Source organism: Saccopteryx bilineata, chromosome 3 (genome assembly GCF_036850765.1).
Source record: "Saccopteryx bilineata isolate mSacBil1 chromosome 3, mSacBil1_pri_phased_curated, whole genome shotgun sequence".
NCBI classification, from domain to species: Eukaryota; Metazoa; Chordata; class Mammalia; order Chiroptera; family Emballonuridae; genus Saccopteryx; species Saccopteryx bilineata.
This window is the reverse complement of record NC_089492.1, coordinates 8,679,105-8,706,994: the sequence shown is the minus strand read 5'-3', so window position 1 is coordinate 8,706,994 and position 27,890 is coordinate 8,679,105. Positions and strand designations below refer to the sequence as shown.

At 49.1% G+C, this 27,890-nt stretch overlaps 1 protein-coding gene across 3 annotated transcripts in view; it reads right to left on the bottom strand.

Annotated features, from left to right (window-relative positions):
* Window positions 1-27,890, bottom strand: part of ASAP1 (ArfGAP with SH3 domain, ankyrin repeat and PH domain 1) — a 315,266-nt gene that overhangs the window by 92,179 nt on the left and 195,197 nt on the right. For all 3 annotated transcript variants that reach the window (XM_066265648.1, XM_066265647.1, XM_066265649.1), the window contains exon 5: window positions 21,514-21,659. In XM_066265648.1, the coding sequence (XP_066121745.1) occupies window positions 21,514-21,659 (146 nt within the window). The remainder of the gene's footprint in view (window positions 1-21,513; window positions 21,660-27,890) is intronic.

The following is a 27,890-nucleotide window of genomic DNA, read 5'->3' as shown; positions in this document are numbered from 1 at the left end:
ACTGTGGCTCGCGTGCCTCATGCGGCTCTTTAGCCCCTTGAGTGAGTGTGGCTCTTCCACAAAATACCATGTGCGGGCACTACCTCGATAAGGAATTTACCTACTTATATAGTTTAAGTTTAAAACATTTGGCTCTCAAAAGAAATTTCAATCTTGTACTGTTGATATTTGGCTCCGTTGACTAATGAGTTTGCTGACCACTGGGCTAGACTGTTACCCTAAGTTGGCACCTTAGTTGTTCACTGATTTCTTTCTCAGATGTGCCTTGACCAGAGGGCTCCAGCCAAACCAGTGGCCCCTTGCTCAAGCCAGTGACCTTGGGCTTAAGCCTGTGACCTTGGGGTCATGTCTACAATCCCGCGCTCAAGCTTGTGAGCCTGTGCTCATACCGGCGAACTCAGGGGTTCAAACCTGGGTCCTCAGTGTCCCAGGCTGGCGCTCTAATCCACTGTGCCACTGCCTAGTCAGGCATGACTTATGTTTTCCAGTACAAACCACCAGAGGGCTTGGATCAGAAAGAACCAACTCTTTCTTTCTCATGTCAAAGACAAATAGATTCCTACCGAGAAAACCCTACGCAGTCTCACCACCAGCCCAGCAAGGAAAGCCTGGCTGGCAGCGGGCCCGCAGAGCAAGGCTGAAGATTCCACCCGCGTCCCCTGAGGGTCCACGGCAGTGGTGATCAACTTTCCGCATCTCACAGCACACATACACTGATCTCTAAAATTCCGCAGCACACCAAAAAAATATGTTTGGCCGGTCTGACCAAAAAAAAAAAAAAAAGTTGGTATGATTTTGATTCATTCGTACATGATGGCTGTTGTTAGTGGGCTGTTGTCATTTTTTAAATTTGAAAATCTAAAGGAAAAGAGGTCAGTGCCTCTGACTAAATAGTCAGGTGTTACATGGTTTACCAATTCTTACAGCACACTGAATGACAATCACTGCTCTAGGACACCGGTTCTTGGGGAGCAGGGTGAAAGAATCTTTAGATATTATGATGGCTTGTGGCTTTCCAAAGGGCCACGTACATACATTAATATGGAGAATTAAAATTGCATGGGGGAAGTAATTAGGAAGAAAACATCTTTAAACAGACTCCTTAGCGTGAGGGTTTGCAGGTGATAATAATAAAAAAAGATCAGGTTGAAGAACACTGGTCTTGGATACAAGAGGATTAAAATGAAGACCAGCAGGACTCCCGCTCTGCCCTAGATGGACAGAGGAAATCGTATTTTGCTCCGGGTCCCCAACGACCTCCTTCCCGGGATGTGAGGCCCCTACAGCTGGCTCTCCTGTGTGTCTCAGGCCGGGGAAGGTGGCTCAGTGCAGTGGTGCCCGCCCCGCCCGCCACTAACCAAGCCAGTACCCAGCCTTCCTCTGTTCGTGGAGATGCTGGCATTATTTTCCTCAAAACTCTTCCCATCCCTAACCACCTAGACACGTGCTTGCTTCCTTACTGGTGTGCTGTGTCCCCAGTTTGACTGCGAGCTCTCGAGAGTACGGTCTGAACGGTCACTTGCTACGTTTCCAGAATTGAGAACACAGCCTCAGCACAGAGTGGGCGCTCAATAAATATTTGAGGAATGAGGGAAACACAGAGTCAGGTGCCTAAGGTTCTTCTCTACAAGATTGCTCATCCTGGTGACAAGGTCACTGTTTAGCAACAGGGGACTGATGAAGAAATGATGAAAGTTCTCAACAGCCATACAAATGAGAAAGCTCTTTCTTTCTAACTTTATAAATACCTGCAAGACAAGTTGTTGAGAAATATAAGCATGGTGTAAAACAGTATTTGTGGTGTACAAGGATTTGTATAAAAAGAGAACAAAATACATTAGGCTTCAATTATTTCTGAAAGGACACAGTGTACACCACTGACCCTGGGTCCCTCCGGAAACTGGGTGGGCCAGGGGAGAGAAGCTTTTGACTCTGTACTTTTCTTTTGCATTTTTGAAAAGTTTTGGTAACATGTATTACTGTGTTTATTCAAAAGAAGTAGGAATTCTAAAACAAAAAAATGAAAAGACAATGATTATAAATCATTTTATTTTTTAATGTTTTATTTATTTTTCGGAGGAGGGGGGAAGAGAGAGAAGAAGGGAGTGAGGGAGGAGAGAGATGAGAAGTATCAATTTGTAGTTGTGTCCCTTTAGCTGTTCACTGATTGCCTCTCATATGTGTCTTGACAGAATGGGAGGCTCCAGCCGAGCCAGTGACCCCCTTGCTCAAGGCAGCGACCTTGGGCTTCAGGCCAGAAGCCTTTGGGCTCAAGGCAGTGACCCTGGGCTCATGTTGATGATCCCACTCTCAAGCCAGTGATCTAAGGGTTTTGAACCGGGGACCTCATGTGTCCCAGGCTGACACTCTATCCACTGCGCCACCACGGATCAGGCTATAAGTCATTTTTAATGTTTAGTCACCAATACCTCTAATCCCTTGTGAAATGAAGCAAAAAAGCCCCAAAAAACCAACAATAACAAACCCCCAACCCGTAATGTTATTGCCACCTTGATCTGAAAGCTGCATAAGAAAAATAACTAAGAGAGTTATGAAATTCTGTGGTGAGTGCTGAGTGCGGGGGTTGCGTGGGAGGAAAAGTCCCTCAAAGCCATGGACTGACCACACAGCACACACGAGACGTCTCCCCTCTCCCTGTCGTCATCGTGGTCAGGCCTGGTCTGCCGGCGGTGGACTGGAGGCGCAGTGACGGAAACCCCCCCAAATTAAGAATTTCTCTGTGGTTCTTCACACATACACTTGGGGCTGATAAGAAACCAGGAAGGCAAAAACTGTGTATTATGAACCAAATCTTCCCAGTGACAAGCTATATAAAAATGCCACAGGAAAAGAACTTAAAAACCTACAAACTCTTCCCTACTTCCTTCCCGGGAAACAGTAGGCTCATTGATAAAAAATGGCAAAGGGGACTGTTTTAAGTGAAAAGTGAATCGTAACTACCTGTCATCATAAAGATACAGACAGCTGGCCAAGAGAAAGCAGATGGCTCTCAGGAGGGGACAATGTTTAGGGAATTAGTTATTGAGAGGCAAGATAGCATCTCCTTCCTCGAAGACCCCGTGGAGAGGGGACCTGTTTTCTCTGGCATCTTCAGGTATTCTTTGTGACAGAGACAAGTCATGTGACTGCACAGGTGGAGGCTTCTGTGATTTTCCTATTTAATATTTATTTTCTCTCCTGACCTGTGGTGGCGCAGTGAGTAAAAGCGTCGACCTGGAACGCTGAGGTCGCTGCTTCAAAACCCCAGGCTTGCCTGGTTAAGGCACATATGGGAGTTGATGCTTCCTGCTCCTCCCTCTGTTCTTTCTATCTCTTTCCTCTCTCTCTCTTTTTCTCTCTGTGTCTCCTCTCTCTAAAAAAATGAATAAATAAAATGTAAAAAATAAAAAAAAAAAATTTATTTCCTAGTTCCTTCAGGAACACTTTTCTCAGCCTAAGCGAACCCTTGTGTAACAAAAGCATCTTCACAGGCAACTGCGATGCGGCCAACACAATGCAACAGGGGGGACAGCCTTCCTGGGCTCCCCCGCTATCATCAACGGCTTTGTGCTAAAGCCTCGCAGATCTATCCTACAGTTACTGCCCATTTATTTTACTACAGTTCTAGACTCCATTTCCATTCACTCAACTGTGATCCATTTCCGTCCCTCTCATGATAAAGATGAATTAAGTCCATGGCAAGAGGCTGACGAGCGTGTTTTTACAAGGACATCCTTGCCCGTTTTCTGAGCCGACAGCACGGGAATAACCCTCCGGGAGGGATGCTCAGGTGGGCAGACACATCTGCTTCCCAAACACCCCGCCGCTCCTCCCCGTCCTCACGGACTGGCTACTTCTCCCGCGAGGACGGACGGCACGCAGGGCCAGAAATTCGGGATAAATCAGTTGGGAGGAAGCTGAGGTCTATCCTTTCATTATGCAGAAATGACTTGTGTATGCAAATAAACTGTAATTAATACTGGTTTTGATAAAAACTAACCATTTGTTCCTTACAATTGTTCAGACACTACCAGACTTGGTGATGACGTCAGTTTTCCTCCGTGGATATAAACACACACACACACACACACACACTCCCCCTTCTGTCCTGCTTTACCACAAGATGGAAGGAGCTCATTTATCTGTTCACTGACTCACCACCCATCTCTCCTCTCCAGAGCGGACTGCTTCTTCAGGGAGGCGGCTCGTCCATTCTGTTCCCTAACTGACCAGATCCCAATGCGGGGGCCAATGCGGCCGTGGGTCACTGTCCCGAGGGTGGGTGTCTGTGCAGCCCTCGGGAGCCCAGGCAGAGGGACGGTGACATGGAGAGATGGCTGCAGAGCACAGCCCTGCGACAGCACCTCCGCCACGTCTCCACGCCACCGCCTCGCTGAGCCAGGACGTAACTGGCTTGCTCTGTCGTCCTGCATTAATCCTGACATTCCCCTCTGCTGCCCCTGGGTTCTCTCATTCTCTCTCTCCTTCCCCTTCGCGGACAGAGACGGTTTCGCTGAAAGTAAAGCTAATGCGAATCTGCTGACTTGCTCAACATGTTGGAAAATCCAATTAAAACAATGAACCAGCTTCCAGCAGTTGAGTCGACATTTCCCGGGCATAGATGAGTACTCTATTGGGTGGGTTAACTCCTTCGTGCCCCAGGGAGCCAGTTACCACCTTCAAGCTACTAAAGCGGAGCCTGTTGTCATCGGGCCGTTTTCCAGGGGACTAAGGTGCAGAGGAAAGCGTGTTCGGCAGGAGCCGGGGCCCAGGGGCATGTGGCCACTCAGCCCTCCAGGCCTGGGCGACTCTGGTGAGCTGTTATCCTCACTGACTCAGTTTCCTAATTTTAAAGTGGGTGTTCCAGCACCTTCCTCAACCAGCCAGTGTTGGTGGAGAGGGTCCGGGAGAGCGGCAGCTCAGGGCTGCCCACTCCTACACACTCAGCTTCATGGCTGCTCCTGGTAACCCGCCAGGTGCGACTAGGTAATCTCTTCACACTCAGCTAGTTAAGTGGAGAGGTCAAACCACAAACCAGATGTAACTCCAAAGACAATGAACCACTGACAGCACCACCTTTTTGCAGATATCAGAATGTCTTCACGACTTGAGTGTACCATATATACGGATACGCAATTATCAGTGAGGACTGACCGCTGCAATGAAGCCTTACTTTACCTGGTCGCTTTCACATGAAGGAACCAAGAACGTAATCACAGGGTGAGGGCGCGTACTGACTCAATGCAGCCAAGCGCTGGGGTTACCACCCGCCTGCTGCCCAGGGGCTCGAGGCTGCAGGAGCACCCAGCGCGCACGTGGCGTGGGTGACACTTTAGAGACTCGGCCCCTCTGCCTACAGCGCAGGAGCGATGAGGCCACGTGCGTCTGCCGCTGATAGGATGACACGCAATCCAGATAATGGGTGCTGTGCACGCAAAATGCCTGGCACAACAGAGACTCGAGAAAATGTAACAACATTGATTTTTTTTAGGACTATTTCATCCTTGAAAAGCTCAGCGGCCGTGGTGAAAAATCTTAACGGCAGCGTTTCAGACAATGGAGATCTTCTGAGGCCAGGAGTGTGTGGGGTGCAGGGACCCCCGATGTCCTTCACAGGGCAGCACGTCCTCTGCGGTGGTAAGTCCTCTGCTGCTCGCTTGCCGGCGTCCGTTGGCAGGACGGTCTACAAACTCCAGTGACGCATCCCATTACCACGCTCACCTGGGCAGAGCAGCCGAGTCTGATTTATTAAAGTGACAGATGGCGCCATGCAATGCCTGTTTTCTGAAGGTTCTGCACACCACCACTCTGTGAGATGGGGCCTGGTGTCACCTGATTTATGAGGAAACAGGCTCAGAGAGGTTAAGTGCCTCGCCCCAGGTCAATCAGTGAGTAAGCCGGTGGCCAGGTTTTTAATTAAGGTTTGTACGGACTCCAAAGAACACCCTGATTTCCTGAGCGCTGGTCTCTCAGAGTGATTATCAGATCACATCACTCTCCTGCCTGAACCATTCGAAGGCTCTCCACTGCATTGGATACAGATCCAACCGGGCTAGGCCTGGCCTGGCAACCCGACCCAAGTCCCCTTGGCCACCCCCGCTGCCCTTCCAGCACACCGGCCCCTCTACAGCTTCTAGACCCACCGAGCTCTCCCCACGTGCTCTCCCGTCTGTCTGGACCGCTCCTCCTGGGGCTTGGCCGAGAGCCTGCTTCCAGTCTGCACGTCACTTCCTCAGTGAGGTCTTGACCCTTCTATCTCGTCCCCCTTCTGTAATCCCCCTTAGTCTCAACCAGGCAAGATGGGCTCCCTGTTGGGGAGCACTGCCTTTTACAATCACTTGTCTGTTTCTTTACTGTCAAAGCAAAGCCTCTTCAAGGCAGGGGCTATGTCTGTCTCACCACTGTGTTCCATCAAAGCTCTAGCACCATACAGACACACTGTATATGCTCAATAAAACGCTTGGTGACTGAGTAAACGGATGAACAAATGAATCCTCCTCCACATCAGGAAAGCCATCCTGAGACTCAGAGGTGCTACAGAAGCTGAGCCAGTTCTGGTCTTCTTGGGATGCTCAGCACCGGGGTGGGAGGCAGGAGAGGGGGCGCTCTTAGGGAGGAATGGGGTGGACATGGTTGGGGTAGGAGACCAAGGGTCCCCTGAGCTAGCAGGCGTCAGGCTTTGGCCCCTGGGGGAAAACGTGCTCTTGACTCAACCTGCCTCTATCTGGCTGTGTCAGTTTAGGCCGATAACTTCTCATTTCTGCCCGTGATAAAATGATAAGTCTATAAGGTCTGTAATTATACCTTGCAGTTATAATATAATCCAATAATCTAAAATGAGATACTGCGTTACTATTAAACACAGTAGGAAGAATCCAAGCCCACTGGTGGAAACAGCTACGGGACATACTCAGGCTGCCTCAGGAGCAGAGGGTGGCCCTGTCCCTCTCAACCCCCAACAAAGTGACAAATGCACAGTCACTAAACAATTCCATACTACTGCTGCATAGTTAGAGGGGTCACTCCATCATTCCTATCAGAACCCTACATTTTTTGGTCTAGTCCAGTGGTCCCCAACCCCCAGGCCGCGGACTGGTAACCGGTCCATGGGCCATTTGGTACCGGTCCGCAGAGAAAGAATAAATAACTTACATTATTTCCGTTTTATTTATATTTAAGTCTGAATGATATTTTATTTTTTAAAAATGACAAGATTCCCTCTGTCATATCCATCTAAGACTCACTCTTGAAGCTTGTCTCGGTCACGTGATACATTTATCCATCCCACCCTAAAGGCCGGTCTGTGAAAATATTTTCTGACATTAAACTGGTCCATGGCCCAAAAAAGGTTGGGGCCCACTGGTCTAGTCCACAATGTCCCCTATAAAACTTTGGCTACAATATAAATACAACCTTCTGAAAAAGTCTAAAATCTCTCAAGAAAGCGAGCTCCGTAATTTGACCCAAGCCAGGACTCACAGGGCCACGGGTCCTGGGCCGCAGGCGGTTTCTGTCCCTTTCCTAAGTGGCTCAAACCACAGCAAGTATCACTGCAAACAGGGAGAACATGGAAACAATAAAAATGTTCAAAACAGGAGACTGAGTGAGTGAGTTACGGTGGCAAGACGACATTCTCCACGCTGTGAGAAACGAAGTCACAGACAGCAACTCTGGGCTCTGCAGACCTGGGGGGGTTCTGCTGGGAAGAGGGCCCCCAGCCTGCCTCCACCAGGGCCGCTCTGCTTTAGGGGACCAATGAAGCAACGGCTCTTAGGCTATAATACTTTACAAAATAAGAAAAATCTTCAAAATATATAAATGAAATAAAAAGTGAAAATTACGTTATAAAATAGCATTCCAGTTTGAACTCAGTGTTGTTAAAAATGTACAGTTATGGATGCACCCGGAGATGATTACGCTGAGTGAAATAAGCCAGTCAGAGAAAGACAAGCACCGTGTGATCTCACTTAGGTGTGGGATCTAATGAACAAAATGAACTCACAGACAAAACAGAAACAGACTCACAGATACAAGGAACAGACTGAGAGCTGTCAGAGGGGATGAGGGGATGGGGGGTCGGGCTGGGTGGAAAAGGGGAAGGGATTGAGCAGAGAAAAGAAAACTTATAGACACAGACAGCAGTGTGGGGACTGCAGGAGGGAGAGGGGGTCGGGGGTGGAGGAGGACGGGGGTGGGAGGATGGATGGGACAGGAGACTCGACTTAGAGTAGTGAACACACACTGCATGTACAGATGATGTTTTATAGAACTGCACACCTGAAACCTGTATGATTTTATTAGCCAATGTCACCCCCATAAATTCAATAAGAAATAAAAAATAAGAAGATTAATAATACTGTAGCGAGCTAAAAAATTTATGATTAAAAATACACATGAAAAGATGTATGTGTAAACAGAAAAATGGTAGAGGACATATAAATATAGATCTATCTCAACACCTTTGTAGTGCATTGTAAGATTACTGGTGATTTGTGTTTTTAGCCTTTTTCTCCTGTATTTTTTAACTTTTCAACAATGAACTGGTATTATTTTTGTATTCAGGAAGCTATTAAAAAGAAATATGGGCCCTGGCTGGTTGGCTCAGTGGTAGAGCGTTGGCCTGGCGTGCAGGAGTCCCGGGTTTGATTCCCGGCCAGGGCACACAGGAGAGGCGCCCATCTGCTTCTCCACCCCTCCCCCTCTCCTTCCTCCCTGTCTCTCTTCCCCTCCCACAGCCAAGGCTCCATTGGAGCAAAGTTGGCCCAGGCGCTGAGGATGGCTCTGTGGCCTCTGCCTCAGGTGCTGGAATGGCTCTGGTTGCAGCAGAGCGGAGTCCCAGATGGGCAGAGCATCACCCCCTGGTGGGCATGCCAGGTGGATTCCGGTTGGGCGCATGCGGGAGTCTGTCTGACTGCCTCCCCGTTTCCAGCTTTGAAAAAATACAAAAAAAAAAAAGAAATATGACACAGATACACAAGGGGGTGATATAATCAACCAGCAGCCTATTTCTCATCCAACCTGTGGTTTCAATTTAATACATGATACAAACCAGAGGGCGTGCATATAAGTAAACATAAATAAGTAGGTAGCGAATCTGGAGGAACAAAGGTACAGCTCCTCTGTAACACTAGGGAGCTCTGGGTCTCTGTCCAGAACGACAATCTGTATTAGTGGTTCTCACAGTGTGGGCCTCGGGCCGCGAGCAGTGCCGACACCATCTGGGAGCTGGTTAGAAATGCAATCTCAAAACCTAGTTCATCAGACTCTCTGAGGGCAGGGCCCAACAACCTATGTTTAAATAAGCTTTCCAGGGGAGACGGATGCAAGGTCAAGTTTGGGCACCACTGCCTTAGTCTACGGGCATCCGAAGTCCCCTTGGAGGAAACCTCTTCTATGGGCTAAGTGGACATGACCACCGCGAAGAGGGGAGCTCGGGGCTGGGAGACCTGGTCAACCTGCGGAAAGGTGGGAAGGCGGCTACAGCATTACGTGAAAGGCTTCAGGAACCGACAAGACGGAATCCAACAGGAAGTCTGGTTCTACCAGAAGTTTCACAGAGAAAAATGGGTAGGCGTAGGCGTAGCAGGGGATCTGAGACTTCCCTAATGCAGAATAATGCAATTACACTTTGTCTACTTCAGTTTCAGTAAATGACGGGCTCCATTCAACATCTCCCTGCGTCACATGCGGAAGTGGAAGACTCTTTTCCTTTGCATTCCGTGCAGTGTCTGGTTCCATTTGCAAATACGGATCAGAAAAGGGGGAGCAGCTAAGATTTACAAGACCAAGATAAACAGGAAAGCAGAAAGAAAAAAAGGCTCTCTAGCGACACCATGGTTTAAAAGAGATATCCCGACCCTAAGGACTTCATTACTGTGCTTGAAATGATGAATCAATTCGTTCATGATCAACTGTCAGACCTTTAATTTCATTTCCATGCATGTCGTGTATAATTTGCTATGTTTAAACCAGAACAAAACTGTACTGTACGTGGTATCCAATCACATTTTCCTTGCCTTCGCTGAATGTCTTTATCACAGTTATATGTTTTACAACAACAAACTTTCACTAAGGAAGTACCTTCTCAACACAATTTTAAAAGGTAATAAATCAAATAAACAAGCACCCAAGGTTTACTCCATATTGGAAGAACAGCCCTGCCTCACACTGCCTTCATTTAACTGGTAAGCAGAGACACCTGCCACTCCCTGCACGGCCTTACTCTGCTTGTTTGAAGACTCACTTCACCTGGTCCTCATGGAACATTTCAGAATTCAAAGAAATGATCTCATCTTCAGAATTCAGAGAAATGAAGCCACCATCCACTGATGTATCAAGGCCACCTTTGCAGAAAAAGAACCTTCTTCAATAGTACGCCTATGATTCCGACTGCTGCCAGGAAACCAAGTAAGTTTTCTCCACTTGTGGGCAACAAACAGCAGGATGTCCACCTTCCATAAAAGTCAGGAGCGCTCTGGTGTAAACTAGTCAACTAGTCTGCATAAGCCATCCCTTAGACAGAACGTGACAGTCTCAGCACAGGGCCTGGAACGGAGTGCACACTTACTACATCCTGGCTAGGTCAAGGCCAGAATTTTAAAAGGATTTTCTTTTTAAAATACTGAAGTAGAGACTTTTACTACTCTCTAAACATGAAGTGTATCAACCAATGTGTAATGCTCTTTAACGCGTCTGTTTAAGGAAAAGAGCTTCTAAAAGGCCAAGGGAATAATTTCATAAGTATCTATTAATTACTGGTGGCTCAGCCTGAGGACTCTGCCCTGAGGCCTTTCTTGATATCCTTGTTTTCTGGATGAATGAGTGAATGAGTGAGTGAGTGAATGAATGACTCTGATCAGAACTCAGTTTTATCTGACTTCCAAGTCACGGGACTGCTGCCACTCTCCACTTCCAATGGCTTGTCCCGCCTGGGACAAGAAGAGAGCCCATTATTTTTAGAGGAAGATGCAGAAAGCTGCTCATTCAACACTGAACGAGTGGGCCACTGCTTCATGTTTTAACCTAACGGCACCAAAGGCACCAAAGGTTATATATACATATAATAAAAAATAAAAAGGACAAGTGTAAAAAGGCAACCAGCCAAAATATCAGAAATTCCATCTTGAAATGTAAATAAGAAATCGATTCTGGAAGTGTAGGTGAGACATAGGGTCAATGAAAGCAAACAAAGAAAAGGCCCACCTGACCCAGCGAACCCCCGAGATCGGCATTTCTCAAGGTGGCTCCACGAGGAGTTAATGAATGCTTCTTACACACCAAGGGTCACGTCAGTTAGGAAAGGCCCCTGGATCCAACAGGTCTCTCTACTGTAGGAGGTCTTCAAGCCTTGAACACAGAAACACGCACTGCCAAGCCCCAAGGGTAACATGCAGCACTTTCCAACCCAGAACTCTTGTCCAAAACAAGGCAGGGGATTCCTTTCCAAGAAAACCCTTAGGGAAAGGTGTCTCACACTCTGAAAGTCCTGTTCCCAGGCAAGAGGGGCCAGAGCGCTGGGCCTGGAATGGACACTGAGCAGGCTTGGCAGGGTGGACACGGTGGAAGCACCCAGCTGGCTTGTCCAAGGGGAGCCCGAACCCCAGCCAGGAGCCAGCTGCTCCCAGGAGCCGGCTGCCAGCGGCCCAGAAAGTGAGGCTCGGCCTGGGTGCAGTCCCTGTCCCGGGGTCTGGTCAGGGCAGGGGGCCTTGGCTGTGGGCTACAGAGAGGGCAGGTGAGGAGAGATCTGCGGAAACAATCGCAGACGAATCCAAATCAGCTTGAGGCTGAGCACTGAACCTGCAGCAGGCGGGCGGATGGCAAGGCCCAGGGGAGAGGCCACGGCGGGGACGGAAAATGGGAGCGGAGAGTGTGAGGCCGAGCTGGGCAGGATGCTCTGAGCCAAGGCAAACACCTGCGCTGGCTTCTCACAATGTGCCTCCGGGTTGGGGCCCAGACAAGGAGCTCTGGAGGCTTCTGGGACCAGGGTCTGCAGATGGTGGGCTGTTAATTATCTTAGAACAACAGTGTCTGCCTGCTTCTTACAACATCTGTGCCACTGTGTTACTTGCTGTTACTGAAATCAATACTTTTTTTTTTTCTGAAGTTGGAAAGGGGGAGGCAGACAGACTCCTGCATGTGCCCGACCGGGATCCACCTGGCATGCCCACCAGGGGGCGATGCTCTGCCCATCTGGGGTGTTGCTCTGTTGCAACCAGGGCCATTCTAGCGCCTGAGGCAGAGGTCATGGAACCATCCCCAGCACCTGGGCCAATTTTGCTCCAATGGAGCCTTGGCTGCGGGAGGGGAAGAGAGAGACAGAGAGGAAGGAGGGGGGGTGGGGGTGGGGAGAAGCAGATGGGCGCTTCTCCTGTGTGCCCTGGCCGGGAATCGAACCTGGGACTCCTGCACACCAGGCTGACACTCTACCACTGAGCCAACCGGCCAGGGCGAAATCAATATTTTTTACTTAAGTAAATTCAATAAAAATAATACGTTAAATAGACTTTGTATTATGTTCCTAAAAGGAGAAGGCATGAACGCTGGGAAGACCACACCGTCTGCATGGCAGGTCTGACAGCTACTTCGCACTCTATGACGCAGTTTTCTCTGCTGTTAAATAAGAGTAATTGCAGGTCCGAGCCAGGAGGGTTGATGTGAGGAGTAAATGAGGCTATAGACGTATGTATAATACAAGGTAGTTTTTTCTTTTTAAAAACGACAACTACAAAAAGTTAGTTTAGCAGCAACACCTGCTGTGCTCTGATTGCATTAGGTGGGAAGTGCCGACGTGAGTGGGGGGCCCCTCAGAATCCACCCCACTTCGTGTAAATATTCCCATATTTCTCTGCAGAGGGAAGTAGTTTTTAATGATAACGACCTGCCTAAGAAGTCACCAGAGGGTGTTACATTGTAATACTCATTCTGTCACTCTTTTGAAATCTGCAGACTTCTGAACTTTGAAGCACATCTCACCCAGAGGGTTTTGGATACAAAACTGTGGGCTCGGATGATATAGCTACAGTGTCTCTGTCTATAAATGTATGAAACTGTTTCAAAGGATGTACTATAATAGCACTGAGTGAGAAGTTAGACTTATTGGATGATCTTGATTTTCTTATTTAATTTACTTCATGTTTCTGAAATTTTTTATGTCTGTAACAGAAGGAAAAAGCAAACCTCCCTCTATCCCCGCTGCCCCCACCCCCACAAGAATGGCTCTCATTTCACGGAATGTCCCACAACACGGACTGGCAGTGAGGCAAATCGGGACACGAGGGGACGTCTGCAAGATCAAATGTGAAACCATCCTAATGACAGATCAGCATTCTGCAAAAAGATGAGCTTTCTACACGTATGATACAACCCAGGGCACCCAAGGGGCTACACCCATTTACCGCTGAGTAAACCCAAGCTTCCTACAATCTTGAGTGTTTCAAATACCTTGAGGAATAATCTAAAAATCTTGATCCAGCCCGCACATTGCCAGCTATTCCCCTTTGAGGGGGAAGAAAAGAAGAAAAAGTAAAAAGAATCCTCAGCCCCAAACCACAATTCCCTGCAGTCAGAGAGGGCAAACAGGAAACGCTCTGCAGCTGGAGAAACCTCTGCTTTGCTTCAAGAGCCAGGCTCTCTGCAGGCGCATCCCGTGCACAGGCTCTGGGAGGGGCCAGAGGCAGCCACAGTCCTGGCTGGGCACTATTTTAAAAGAGGTTTTACATATATTTTTCTAAAACAACTGCTATATTGGGGCTCTTGGTTTCAATGGTTTTCCTCTGCCCACTGAGAATCTATTTCAATCCACCAGTTTCCGGTCCCATTTTGAGGTTTGGTAATTAAATGGAGGCAATTCTCAGTTGACTCCTAGCGTCCTGGCCAGCGTCACAGGCCACGGTGGCCGGACATGGGGATAGAGCAGCACAGGCAAAGGCTTCATTGCTGTCCTTGAAATGGCTGACAACAAGACTGAGCCTAAGTTCCGTGTTGTATACGTAACCAAAGGAGTAACAGAAAATACTTGGAAAATACTTGGAAACCCTACAACTCAATAGCATCCTTTCTTTTCTCTTTTATTTTTAGACAGGGAAGCTGCATTGTAAAGAACACCTTTATCATTACTACAGTAACTACATAAGGGCATTCAGAGTAGAAAAACAGATGACATAAAGGCATAGACACAATAAAGAGCCCCTGCTCCAGTCAAACAAGTCAATTGTTATGTCTGGAGATGGCTTAGATTAAGAAGGCATCTTTGATTGGAGGAAGGATGGGTTCACAGAAATTGGTAAATCCACAAAAGGAATATTTATAATAATTTTTTTAAATGATAAGCTCTACTAGCACATACTATGAATCAAACCTATGATAGGTACTTCCCATAAAAGCCCATAAACTTAAAACCTTGCCACAAAAACATAAACATCAATGAAAGAGATCCTGCCCATGTTTCTCCGCTTCTCACCACTAGGGGGCAGCATTCCCTCGCCATACCCACACCTGACCAACAACAGACTCGCCTCTGGGAGGAAACAGCTAACCGCTTCACCTCCGGGGAACAGCGACCACATAAAGGACTGAGTAGAGGGAGAAATTCACTAGATCTAGAAAGACTGGTTTAGAAAACCAATACCAGTGAAAAGGAAGTGAGATTACAGATCAGTGGTCTGAAGGAAGACAGGAGTGCGATTCGGACTTTTGCTCTGCACATTGGTTTATACTGAACTGTTTACACAGCAATAGCTGTATTATTAATGATTTCCTCTACTTTCTCTCCTTGGCTAGAATTTGATCATTTACATGTTTATTTAACCTTTTCATTTTGAAAAAATTAAGAGACTCCCCAAAATTGCAAAAATACTAGACAGAGGCCCCTTGTACCCATCAACCAGCTTCTCCCAACAGTAGTATCTTACAAGTGCTCTCTCTCTCTCTCTCTCTGGCTATTGTATATTACTAAAACCCAGAAGCTGACACTGGTACAACCCTCCCCTGGACGTCACCAGGGTCTGCATGCACACATTTTTGGTATGTCTTTGTGCACAGTGCAATATTTTTACCACACGTATTGATTAATACAGTCACCACCGCAATCCAGACAGAGAACTGGTCTACCAGAGCAGAGACACTCCCTGGACTACTCCTTTATAATCACACACTGGCCCCCTTCTCCATCTCTATGACTTCAGATGACCTTGACTTTCATCAGAAAAGTACACAAATGGCAATGTGATCTTGTTACAGATGTAGAAAGAACATGAAGTAAAATACAAGAGACCTCCTTGTATGTACCTGGGTAGTCCCAGTGACCCTACCCCAGCCCCAGCCCCTGGTCCCCACCAAGCAGAGGTCCCAGCCCCAGCTCCCCAGAAGGGAGGGGATGAGACTGCAGTGTGAAAGAGGGCTGGACAGCCAGGATGGGGAACTTCTGAATCTGTAACTTGTCCCAGCTAGGGAAAGTGTGTATGCCAGCACTAAGTGAGATCTAACAAAACACACAGTTGCTTTGGACATATGATTTCGTGTGTTTGGGAAAAAAAACCCATGCAGAAAAGCAAACTAGAAAGATAACTCCCCAGTATCAATGTCTAGGAGAACAGGAAAGAAAAACAGCATGTTTTCCTTTTATAGTAAGAAAAAATACAAAAATAAAGTCCCCTGCAGTGGCTACTAATACCCTAACCACCCTCTGTGCGGGACTCTGGGGCAGGTGCAGGATCTGGTCCTCACACAGGCAGGAGGGCAGGTGGAGGAAGTGCTGTTCTTCATTCTCCCGGGGTGGGGCGAGGCAGGGGGGGTGTTCACGCCTCTCGGTGAGAACCCACTGGCAATGCAAACAGCACAGAGTGTGAATCAAGGCGCTGTCCCGACCGACGTCACCGTGGGCCACATGCTCGTGCTCTCACAGCAGGAACAGAAGGCGAATTTCATGGAAGAATGTCCATGGTGGCTCAGTCAAAATCACTGACTTTATTACACATCAACCCCCGAGTCTGTCTTTTTAGTACTGTTTCATGAAACAGGAAGTATGCATAAAGTACTTCCAAGGCAAACTGGAATGTGGCAGTTTATCCGAAAAAGCAATTAAGTAATGTTTTGAGTTACAAGCTAAACTAACTGGTTTTGTAGTTTTCAAGTGGAACACTATTTTTTTCTTTTATTATTTTTTTTAGACATCATTTATTTAATTTAAAAAATGCATCGTGTTGATATGGTCTCAAGGGTCCCACTCAATATAAGACCATCTACACACCACATCATTGTTTCTTCCCCTGAAAGACTGATAACTTTGGGACTGAGACTTGGGTACCTAGCAAACATTTTCTCTAAAATGAAAATAGTGAGCTGGTCACTGCAAGGCAAACAAGGGACAGTATTTGTGGCTAATGTTAAAATTGGAGCTTTCAGAGAAAAGGTAAATTTTTGGAAAGACTTCTGTCACCACAAGCTGGACAGCTTCCAACTGCTTCAAGGCCATTTACATATGATTTCAGATTCATACTCCTACTACCTTTTAAGAAACGAGCACTTGTGAAATAAATTTAAAAATGTCTCAGTTTCAAATTCTGATACAGTCAGTATCAGAAACAAACACACTCTGGTATCCTCAATTGTTTTTAAAATTGGGGTCCAAAACATCTCAAAACTCCTGGCTAACACTTTCGCTCTTTCCAATATACAGCTTGCCGATGAGGTGAGTAGCAGGGGTAGAGCAGGTAAGAAAGTGCTGTGCTTTGCAAGCTAAACGCAAACAGGAGTGTGATGAGCACCTGTACCGGCTCCAGCCCCGCGCCCGGTGGGGCTGAGCGCACGCAGTCTACAGGGCAATGGCGTGACTCTGCACTTTGGTGGGGGTGGGGGTGGGGCTGAGCGCACGCAGTCTACAGGGCAATGGCGTGACTCTGCACTTTGGTGGGGGTGGGGGTGGGGCTGAGCGCACGCAGTCTACAGGGCAATGGCATGACTCTGCACTTTGGTGGGGGTGGGGCTGAGCGCAGGCAGTCTACAGGGCAATGGCATGACTCTGCACTTTGGTGGGGGTGGGGTTGAGCGCACGCAGTCTACAGGGCAATGGCGTGACTCTGCACTTTGGTGGGGGTGGGGGTGGGGGTGGGGCTGAGCGCACGCAGTCTACAGGGCAATGGCGTGACTCTGCACTTTGGTGGGGGTGGGGGTGGGGGTGGGGCTGAGCGCAGGCAGTCTACAGGGCAATGGCATGACTCTGCACTTTGGTGGGGGTGGGGTTGAGCGCACGCAGTCTACAGGGCAATGGCGTGACTCTGCACTTTGGTGGGGGTGGGGTGGGGCTGAGCGCACGCAGTCTACAGGGCAATGGCATGACTCTGCACTTTGGTGGGGGTGGGGGTGGGGGTGGGGCTGAGCGCACGCAGTCTACAGGGCAATGGCATGACTCTGCACTTTGGTGGGGGTGGGGCTGAGCGCAGGCAGTCTACAGGGCAATGGCATGACTCTGCACTTTGGTGGGGGTGGGGTTGAGCGCACGCAGTCTACAGGGCAATGGCGTGACTCTGCACTTTGGTGGGGGTGGGGGTGGGGCTGAGCGCACGCAGTCTACAGGGCAATGGCGTGACTCTGCACTTTGGTGGGGGTGGGGCTGAGCGCACGCAGTCTACAGGGCAATGGCATGACTCTGCACTTTGGTGGGGGTGGGGCTGAGCGCACGCAGTCTACAGGGCAATGGCGTGACTCTGCACTTTGGTGGGGGTGGGGCTGAGCGCAGGCAGTCTACAGGGCAATGGCGTGACTCTGCACTTTGGTGGGGGTGGGGCTGAGCACACGCAGTCTACAGGGCAATGGCGTGACTCTGCACTTTGGTGGGGGTGGGGCTGAGCGCACGCAGTCTGCAGTCTACAGGGCAATGGCGTGACTCTGCACTTTGGTGGGGGAGGGGTAGCCTGCTCAGACAGAGCTTAGCCCGATCTGTAGTCCAGGAAGATAAGCTCCGGCCCGAACTCCACTGCCTCCAAAGAGTATGACGTCTTTGGAGATTTGGTCCACCTGGCTATAAAATGAGACAGGACTTTCCATACCTGCCTGTGCACTTGAAGTTACCATAAAGATCACATGGGAAGGTGTGAGTAATAAAAGCTTGTATTTGTGAAGGAAGTCCACCTGTCAGGTGTGGTGCTTAATGATCTACTTCCAGGGCCGCAGTGAGGTCCCACCACGACCAAGAAACAGACTATCAGTCCCTTTCATAGAGCAGGACACCCGGCAGGAGGGAAGTGGAGTGATTCTCCCAAGGCGACAGAGCTAGGAAGTTGGGAGCTGAGATCCCAGGTCTGATGGAAGCCCCAACCCATATTCCTCCCTCTGCCTACATTTCACGGGCTGTCATCGTATGTGACAAGGTAAACATTTCTGGGGTCAAACAGTTTTTTACAAAAATCACTTATGGATGTGAACGGGAGAGGCAGTAAGACGAGCGAGGCGCCTTCACCCTGACTTGGTGTATCGACTCTGAGAGGCATCAGCTGCGGATAAAATCCTCCTTGTGGTCCCTAGACATTGTCAGTTTCGGAAGCTGATTGATAAAAGCCAGCCTCAGCCCTGTCTGATGTTAATACGGAAATCTGCGCAGCTCCTGGGGGAATTCACAGACTTCCCGCTGGGTCACCACCCTCCCACAGTCATGAAAAGTACTGAAAAGGAAAAAGAAAAACAGCTCAATAGTGACGGAGAGTCCCCGTCACTTAGTGGGTCTGAAGTTCTCAGCACCAACCCTTCAGAAACTCCGAAGCACAGAGGCCTGCAAACCCGACTGCTGAGAAGTAACAAGAATGATGAAAATTTCCCCCTATCTTGAGTGAGTCAAAAATCGAAAGCTAGACCTGACCCCAAAATCTACCTTTCGTTTTCCTCCATAAAAATATATAATGTTTTAATATAAGCTATTAAAATTCCCATTATAAGCAGCATCTTAATTAGCAAATGGAACACAATAGACATTTGGTATTTGCTGGCTGAACTGAGGATACAATTAGAAAGTCTAAGAAATAGAAAAATACTTTTAAAGAAAAACAACTCACTTTCTAAATCTCAACTGTATACAGCATTGCTTAACATTTCCAGCCTTTTCTAGCCTCAGTGAATACAATTGCAGGGGATCCTCTGAGATATGCTGGTTCCCAGGGCGTGTTCCAGAGCTTCGACAAAGTAGGGTGCCCACCCAAATCCTCAGCCTGGGACTCTAGGTGCTGCAAGCTGACCCAGAAGTCCCTCCCTCGCTCCCTGGGGGCCTGGCTTCCTCTGCACCCTCTGCTCCAAGGCGGGGCCCCATCAGCCTACCTGCTGGGCTCTTCCCTTTCCTGGCAAACATAAAAAGGGAAGCAGTAAGCTGCGGACTGTTGTAGGGTATACCAACTCCTGGGACTGACTTTTTATTCAATCAGAATAGCGTTCCCTTAGCAACCAGCGACAGTACACACTGAGTCTTCCCGGGCCCGCCCCTCCAAAGGGATGCCGCCACTATCTTCAAATGGAAAATGTTGCTGTTTATATTTTTAATGAAATGAATTGGGTCTTCTAGCAATTTCATTTAGATCCTTCTTAGACTTCTACTTCTTAAAAAAAGAACTGATGTGCAAGAAGGCGGCCTGCAGCTTGGGCAGGTGCAGGGGCCTCGCTAGACCAGCACTTCTAGTCAGGGAGACAGGCCCAGGGCAGGAGGGGACCGAGGAGGGCCGGTGGCAGGTGGCCAAGACAATGGAGGCAGAGACAATGTCCGGTCACATCTACTTATTAACAGTGTGCCTGAGCAAGTTACATCATCTCACTGTGCCTCAGTTTCCTCATTCCGCAGGACTGTTGCAAGCTGTTAAATATGAAATTCACACAGTCTGCACACTGCCAGGTTCAGGAAAGTGTTCAGTAAACATCAGCTGTGTCAGTAGGGCGGTAAGCAAATGCAGACAGTAACTGATGCTTGAGTGGCTACTAACTTGCGTGGAGGGTCCGCACGCACACCCACCCACACACTCAGTGGAGGAAACTACAGCGGAGGCAAGTAGGGAAACAACTGGAACACGGAAGAGATGACTCTTGGCTCAAGCCAAACACATCTGGTCTCCTGGAAATGGAAGGTTAGCAAGACGCCCCTGTGAGAACACTGGCCCGCGAGCCAGAGCTTCCTCCCACAGCGAGCTTCGTCAGTGTTACCCAAGTGCACTGCCAGGGTCTGGCCTCACCTCCTGCCCGCCCACCACACCGTCCTGTGAGCCATGCCACCAGAAGAGGCAGGGGAAGCCGAGAGGAAGGAGAAATGGGAGGATCCCCTTCCTAATAAAAGAGATTTAAACAATCTAAGATTTATAGAAATATCATGGATTTATCCAAACCCCCAAAGTGTAGAAATATGTACATGCTAAGGCTAAATGATCCTTCCTCAAGTTTTTGAAAATGAGACATATTTCTATCCTGGACCTTTATTTTCTTTACGATGAACTGTCACTGAGTAAGACTCAATCAATGGCATAAACCACCAATTAGAATTAAATTGTCAGGAAGACAGACAGACACCCAGATGTATTTATCTAGCATGACAGGCAAAAATATTCTGATTGGTCAAATATTCAGGTTAATATACTAAGGAATGTTTTTGTTATTCCAAAAGGGCGTATTCATCTGAAAGTCAGCCACCTGTATGTATCAGATAGATTTGTGACAAGGTTCTCGCCTGAGGCCTCAGAGCCGGTCTGATCTGTGAGTAACTGACCCAAGGTCAAGGCATCTTGAGTGTGAGTTCTGGCTCCTCACAGGGGGCCACGGAGCAAGGTGGGAGACTGGGGGAGAGGAAGAGAGAGCACAGCTCGTCTCGGGCAGGAGCGAGCTGAGGAAGGGACTCGCGTTCCTGGGCACCTGTCAACCCCCACACTCCTATCTCTCGCGGTCTCAGGAGAAATGGGACCGGATTAAATTAGCTCACAGAATGGACCTTTCTCAGGATGGGCACAGTGCGAGGCTGGCGGAGGGTGGTGGGCAGAATCTAGGGGTGCCCAGACAAAACTGCCTGATAAACAGCCCCCCATCCCCAACTCTGTGTCTGCCTCCTAGGGTCAGCACCTCCAGTGTTGTGGATTTTTAGGGACTTGTGAAACCCCAGATTCACTGAATCTCAAAATCTTTTTCTTCAGAGTGGGTTAACAGGGTGTGGGGAGTGGGGAGGGGTTAAGTATCTGTCAATCAGGCATCGAAATGCACGGTCATCTTCACACAAGTGAGATGGACCACGTGCATTTGACACAGAAGCCGTCAGAATGGTTTCAGCTAATTGAAAGGCAAAAGTTGCTGAAAGTCATCTAAAACAGAAACAGAACAGGAGAATGTGGGAAGGAATTCAGGATAACTGTTGTTTCTCTCAGACTCAACACATCCACTTGGCTATCAGCTGGGCCAGGAGCACAAATTCTAGGAATTCTCTTTACATGTGACTCTATACCTAGGATAAGAAAGGCTTTTTGGTTGGAATTGAAAAAAAAAATCACGTATGAAATGGCTTACCAGATTTTTCAGCAGTGTGGACAATTCCTTTGTAAGAGTAGAAAATTTGACGAAAGCAGTGCCAAGATCGGGGTTGTCTCGGCTTAAAAAATTACTCCCAAACTTATCCAGAACTTGTGCATAGTTCTCTTCATTTTGTACATGCTCTAAAAAGAAGAAAGAGGAGTCTGAGCTATCATTTGCCAGTTATTTGAACATCGACTGATTGCTAGAGCTATTTTAAACATTGACTGATCACCAGAAACTCTCTCAAAAGGAAAGCAAAGAGAAAACATCCATTATTTATTGAACACATCCAGAAGGTGGTTAGCAGGGTGCTGAGTGTTTCACTCTGTTAAAGCAGGGTTCCCCTTTCTCTTTCATAGCATTCAGCTCACTTATATCGTTACTAAGCCATGGACTCCCCGTAGGACGAGGGGGTCAAATAATCCTAACATTTTTAAGCAATTTAGAAGTGATGACGATCAGAAAACAAGGAGAAAATTCTCCTTACAGAATCAACCTTGGCTTGCAAAAGACAACTGCCTGTGTTCTAACATGTCTCTTTCTCTGCGACTCATGTTAATTTCCTTTCATTTTTTTCCCTAAGCCCTGGGGAGCGTTTCCACGATGCTTTCTCACACCCCATCTCCCCAAGTGTGCAGGCGTTGATCAGACCGATACAAGGTTTCAGGTTTGGTTTCACCACCTGACAGCTTGTGACCTTCCTTTTTCAACTTCCATGGCTACGATCCTAGCTGGCACATAAAACATGTTAGTAAAATATTTGTGAATAAATTTCCTCACTATGATCTTTGGTTTTCTGACCTATGAAAAGAGACTCATATCCACCTTAAAGGCCGTGGTACTGATGAATGAGTATAAAGCTGTAAAAAAGAAGGAAATCTTACCTTTTGCAACAGCATGGACGGACCTGGAGAGCATTATGCTAAGTGAAATCAGCCAGTCAGAAAAAATAAGTACCATATGGCCTCACTTATATGTGGAATCTAATGAACAACACAAACTAACAAACAAAATAGAAACAGACTCATAGAGAAAAGACGGAGCTGTTGGAGGGGTGGGGGCTGGGTGGATGGGTGTAAAGGTGAAGGGATTAAAAAGGAAAGAGAAAGAACTCCTAAGACGGACACAGGACAGTGATTCCCAGGGGCAGGGGAGGTAGAAGAGGGTGAAGGGGATCAATGGTGAGGGACGGAGACGTGACTTGGGGTGGTGAGCACACAATACAACATACAAATGCCGTATTAATAGAACTGTATACCTGACAGCTATAATTTTATTAACCAATGTCACCTCAATAAGTTCAAAAAAAAAAAAAAAGATACAAAAATTTCTCAAGAGAGTGAATGCTCCATCAGTAACTCCTAACTCCTTAAAACACTATTTTAGTCTTTTTTTTTAAAAGATTTTACTTACTCAATTTACAGAGGGTGGGGAAGCGAGGAATATAAACTCATAGTTGCTTCCCTTTAGTGGTTCATTGCTTGCTTGTCATATGTGCCTTGACCAGGCAAGCCTGGGGTTTCAAACCTGCGACCTCAGCGTTCCAGGTGGATGTTTTACCCACTGTGCCACCACAGGTCAGGCTTTTAAAAAACGGAATTTATTGAGATGACATTGGTTGATACCATTCTGTAAGTTTCCAGGGTACAACTCTATGCGCTACACCATCTGTATATTGCATTGTGAGCTTACCACCAAAATCAGGTCACCCGTCATCACCATACATTTGATTCTCTGCACCCTCTTCAACTTCCCAGCACTGCCTTTGTCTCTGGTAACCTTCCAGCGCTGTGTCCTGAGTCCGTGAGAACGTTCTTCACCTGACTTCAGTACATCACGCTGTCCTCCCTGTCCTCCCTCATGGCTGCGCCTCCCCACGGACTCGGCTGGTCCTTCGCTGCCCTGACCTCATCACGTGCAAGAGCCGTGGCCTCAGCCTTTGGGGCTTTATTCTTCGCTGTCAACGTGCAGTCTTGGGATCTCACCTCGTCCAACAGCTTTAAGTGACTTCCATCAGCTGACAACCTCCACCCAGCTACCGTGCCCAGCCCAGACTCCCCGGCCCCTGAAATGCAGACTTCTACATCAACTGCCTGCTCAGTCCGTCCACGAGAATGCCCAGTGACCGTGGCCAACGTTAACGTGCTAAGCACAAACCCTGATGAGCTGCCCAGCCCGCCTTTCCCTGAGGTCCCCCACATCTCAGTCACTTACTGGCAAATATACTGCTGTCCCTGCTCAGGCTGAAACCCACCAAGTCATGCTTGGTTCTTCTTTCTCGTATCTCAGATGCAACCCGCTGGCAAATCCTGTTGCCCCGACCTTTCAAATAGATCCCGACTCTGACAGCGTCTCACCATCCCCATGTTATCAACCTTGTCCAGGATCACCTCTCCTTCCTCTCTGTCTCTCTCTCCCCCTCCTGCAGCCAGGGCTCCATTGGAGCAAAGTTGGCCTGGGTGCTGAGGATGGCTCCATGGCCTCCGCCTCGGGCACTAGAGAATGGCTTCGGCCACTGTCAGAAAAAACAAGTACCAGATGGCCTCACTTACATGTGGAATCATGCACTGCAAAACTCCCTGCAGGAGTCTCTTTATTGCAGCTCTTGCTCCTCTACTGTTACCCACACAGCACCCAGCATGGTCCTGCTAAGCTGGCCTCAGAGCACGTGACCATGGCAGACGTGCCCACTGTCACGGACAGCGAGGCCCCCCACCTTCGCAGGGTTCTGGAAAGGAGTACCACAGCCTCACACCCCGAGGTAACAAGGCGCAGGCACGACCTGCACAGACCCAGGCAGTGTGAGGGAGGTGACACAGGAAGCAGTGCAGATGCCCGTGCTCAACTCTCCACCTCTCTCTCCCTCCGCCGTGGAATACAGGGAGGCGTGAATTAGTACGGAGGCTCAAAGGAGATGTGTAATGTGTACTGAATGAATAAATGAACAAATTCGTATCTAACAAAACCCTAGCTATCAACCTCCTGTCTTCCAAGACTCAATTCAACACCTTTTCCTCTATAAGGACTTTCCTTAGTTGGCAACGGTCCTTCCTTGCCCATAATTCCCTGTACCTCTCTGCACACCCACCTATACCCACCACACTGTATCATATTTGTGTAAGTACGGCTCCTTCCCGGCCACCAGACCTTGAGAGAGGCAGGGGCTGCCTCCGGCTCACCTCTGTGTCCCCATCCTTCAACACCACTGGGTGTCTCGGTGAGCTGGGCTCAGCAAGCCAGGGCTCAGTAACTATCTGCTGACTGAGATCTGTGGATTCCCTTTTCGGGAATTTAAGAAGCATTTTCCCTCTTTTTTAAATTTTATTTTATTATTTTTGTATTTTTGTGAAGTAAGAAGCAGGGAGGTAGAGAGACAGACTCCTGCATGCACTCGACCAGGATCCACCCGGCACGCCCACTAGGAGGCGATGCTCCACCCATTTGGGGCGTTGCTCCATTGCTGCTGAAGTCATTCTAGTGCCTGAGGTGGAGGCCATGGAGCCATCCTCAGCACCCAGGCCAACCTTGCTCCAATGGAGCCTTGGCTGCGGGAGGGGAAGAGAGAGAGAGAGGAAGGAGAAGGGGAGGGGTGGAGAAGCAGATGGGCGCTTCTCCTGTGTGCCCGGGCCAGGAAATGAATCCGGGACTTCCACACGCTGGTCCGACGCTCTACCATTGAGCTAGCTGGCCAGGGCCAAGAAGTACTTTCCCTCTTACACCCCCTAGGCTGTTTGATAATTGAGATGAAATTTAAAATCTGTCCCCCTCAAAGGCGCCCTCCAAGGCTGCGTGGGCGCAATGGGCATGGAGGAAGAGAATGCAGTCTGGACGGGGAAGGCGGTCTCAGCACAACCATGGGAACAAGTGTCACAGCGCCTGCTGCCAGGGGACAAGGCCCACAGCCGCCTTCTCGTCATCACCATGTTAAAAATTCACGATGCCTACAGTGGACGTCAGCACTGCGGGCTGAGAGATGGGAAACAGTAAGACATGGCTCCAGTTACTGCCCACCCGGAGACTGGCTCAGAGGGACACAGAAGAAAGGCCACACCTGCCAGGCAGACAGGATGCACATGTCTGATCTCCCACGGCAGCTGCTGCTAGGCCCCCACCCCCTCCCGCCCGGGGCCACAGAGCCCCACTCAGCACTGACGCCCGCCCCACCGGACACCACCTTCTGTTTTCCGAGGCCAGCAAACTAACAAACAAAAAGAATTCAGCTGCCTGAATTCCAGCTGCTTTCAGGAGAAAGGTCTCAGTAGTAAATAACACATAAGCATCAGGCTTTTTGTTTCGTCTGCTTGAAATGATAACATATTTCAAATGATAGATATAAAAATCTTCAGGTTAACAGACTACCAGGTGCCCACCGACCAGTGCAAGAAGAATCAGAGAACTCCCACTCTCCCCACCTGCCCCGCTCCTCAGTCCCGGCCTCGCCCCGCCCTCCCTAGGCTCTGCATTGTCCTGAAGTGGGAGTTCCATGCGGGGGTTAGAAAGGGTACGAGAGGCTCTGTCTGCCAGGGGTGACGGACTCACCCTGTCTGCCAAGGCCGAGAACAGCCACAGGAAGGGAGCACGGGCGCCGGCTAAGAACCTTTTCTGCCCCCAGTGCTTTTCACAGTGTCACCGTTAACCTTCACTGGCGCTCTGCAAGGGGGAATCGTGCTTCCTGGGCCGGGGAAACACAAAAGGGACCTGAGAGAGGCAGAGGGTGAGACTGGGTCCCTAACCACAGGCCAGGTCATGGGTCCTGTGCGCTCTGCTACTGCTACAACTGACTGACCACACAGTCCATCTACCACATTTCCCCATGTATAAGACGCACCCTTTTCTGAAAAAAATTGGGGTCTAGAAACTGGGTGCGTCTTATACAGTGGTGGTGGCATTTCAAATGCCATAGATGGAACTGAGGACAAGGCAATATATATGAAGACAGTGATTTGTCATCAGACACAGATGAGGACAAGATAATAGATGGGAGTTCTGACAGCTGAGGAGTTGTATGAATTTTATGATGAATAAAACTTGAGTTCAATAACTTTGTGCAATTCATTTTATTCCCTCAAATTTCAGGCCCCAAAATTAAGATGCGTCTTATACATGGGAGCATTTTATCGCTTCATGTTCATTCTGAAATATCCTGTAATTTTTGTGAGTAGTACATACACATACACATGTATGTGAAATTTCCTAGTGCGGACACGCATTTTAAAATATAAGGGCTCTTTCAGGGAAGTATACCTTGGAATAATACTAATAATCCTACGGAGGGGAGTAATGATGGGAATTAAAGGTAAGTTGCTTAGAATAGTGCCTGGCATGTGGCATGAACCACCCTCCCCCCCCCAAATCAGACATTATTACCTCTACATCCATGATCAGTTACAACATGGAGAGATGTACTTAATATCAAAGAGAATAGTAACTTCTGTCTCACATTTCAAGTATTTTTGTACAGACCACACTGTAAATCTAAGGGTGACAGTTCACTGGAAAGGGGGTATAAACACGCACATCCCTCTGTGCAAAGTGAGGGGTCCACGGAGCAGGAGCTCCACAGGCACAGAGGGGGCAGCCGGGTCCCACGGAGCAGGGTTCTCCACGGGCTCGGAGGGGGCGGGCCGGGACCCACGGAGCAGGAGCTCCACGGGCACGGAGGGGGCGGGCCGGGACCCATGGAGCAGGGTCTCCACGGGCATGGAGGGGGCGGGCCGGGACCCACGGAGCAGGAGCTCCACGGGCACGGAGGGGGCGGGCCGGGACCCACGGAGCAGGGTCTCCAGGGCACGGAGGGGGCGGGCCGGGACCCACGGAGCAGGAGCTCCACGGGCACGGAGGGGGCGGGCTGGGACCCATGGAGCAGGGTCTCCACGGGCACGGAGGGGGCGGGCCGGGACCCACGGAGCAGGGTCTCCACGGGCACGGAGGGGGCAGGCTGAGACCCACGGAGCAGGGTCTCCACGGGCACGGAGGGGGCGGGCTGGGACCCACGGAGCAGGAGCTCCACGGGCACGGAGGGGGCGGGCCGGGACCCACGGAGCAGGGTCTCCACGGGCACGGAGGGGGCGGGCCGGGACCCACGGAGCAGGGTCTCCACGGGCACAGAGGGGGCGAGCCAGGACCCACGCTCCTGGTGGAGGGAAGTGCAGGCCTGGGCCAGGAGGAGGGCCCAGTGACAGAGTACAGCATGCAGTCTGAACAGAATGTCAATTCAGGGGGGTAGGAAGAGGAGAAAAATGAAGGGCCTTGGTGGGGGGTGGAGGACAGGAAGCACTGTCACAGACAGGGTGTGACAATGAGACCAGACAGGTGAGGCAGGACGCAGCCCTGGCCCGATCAGTTCAGGCCACTTCAGAGGGCAGGATAAA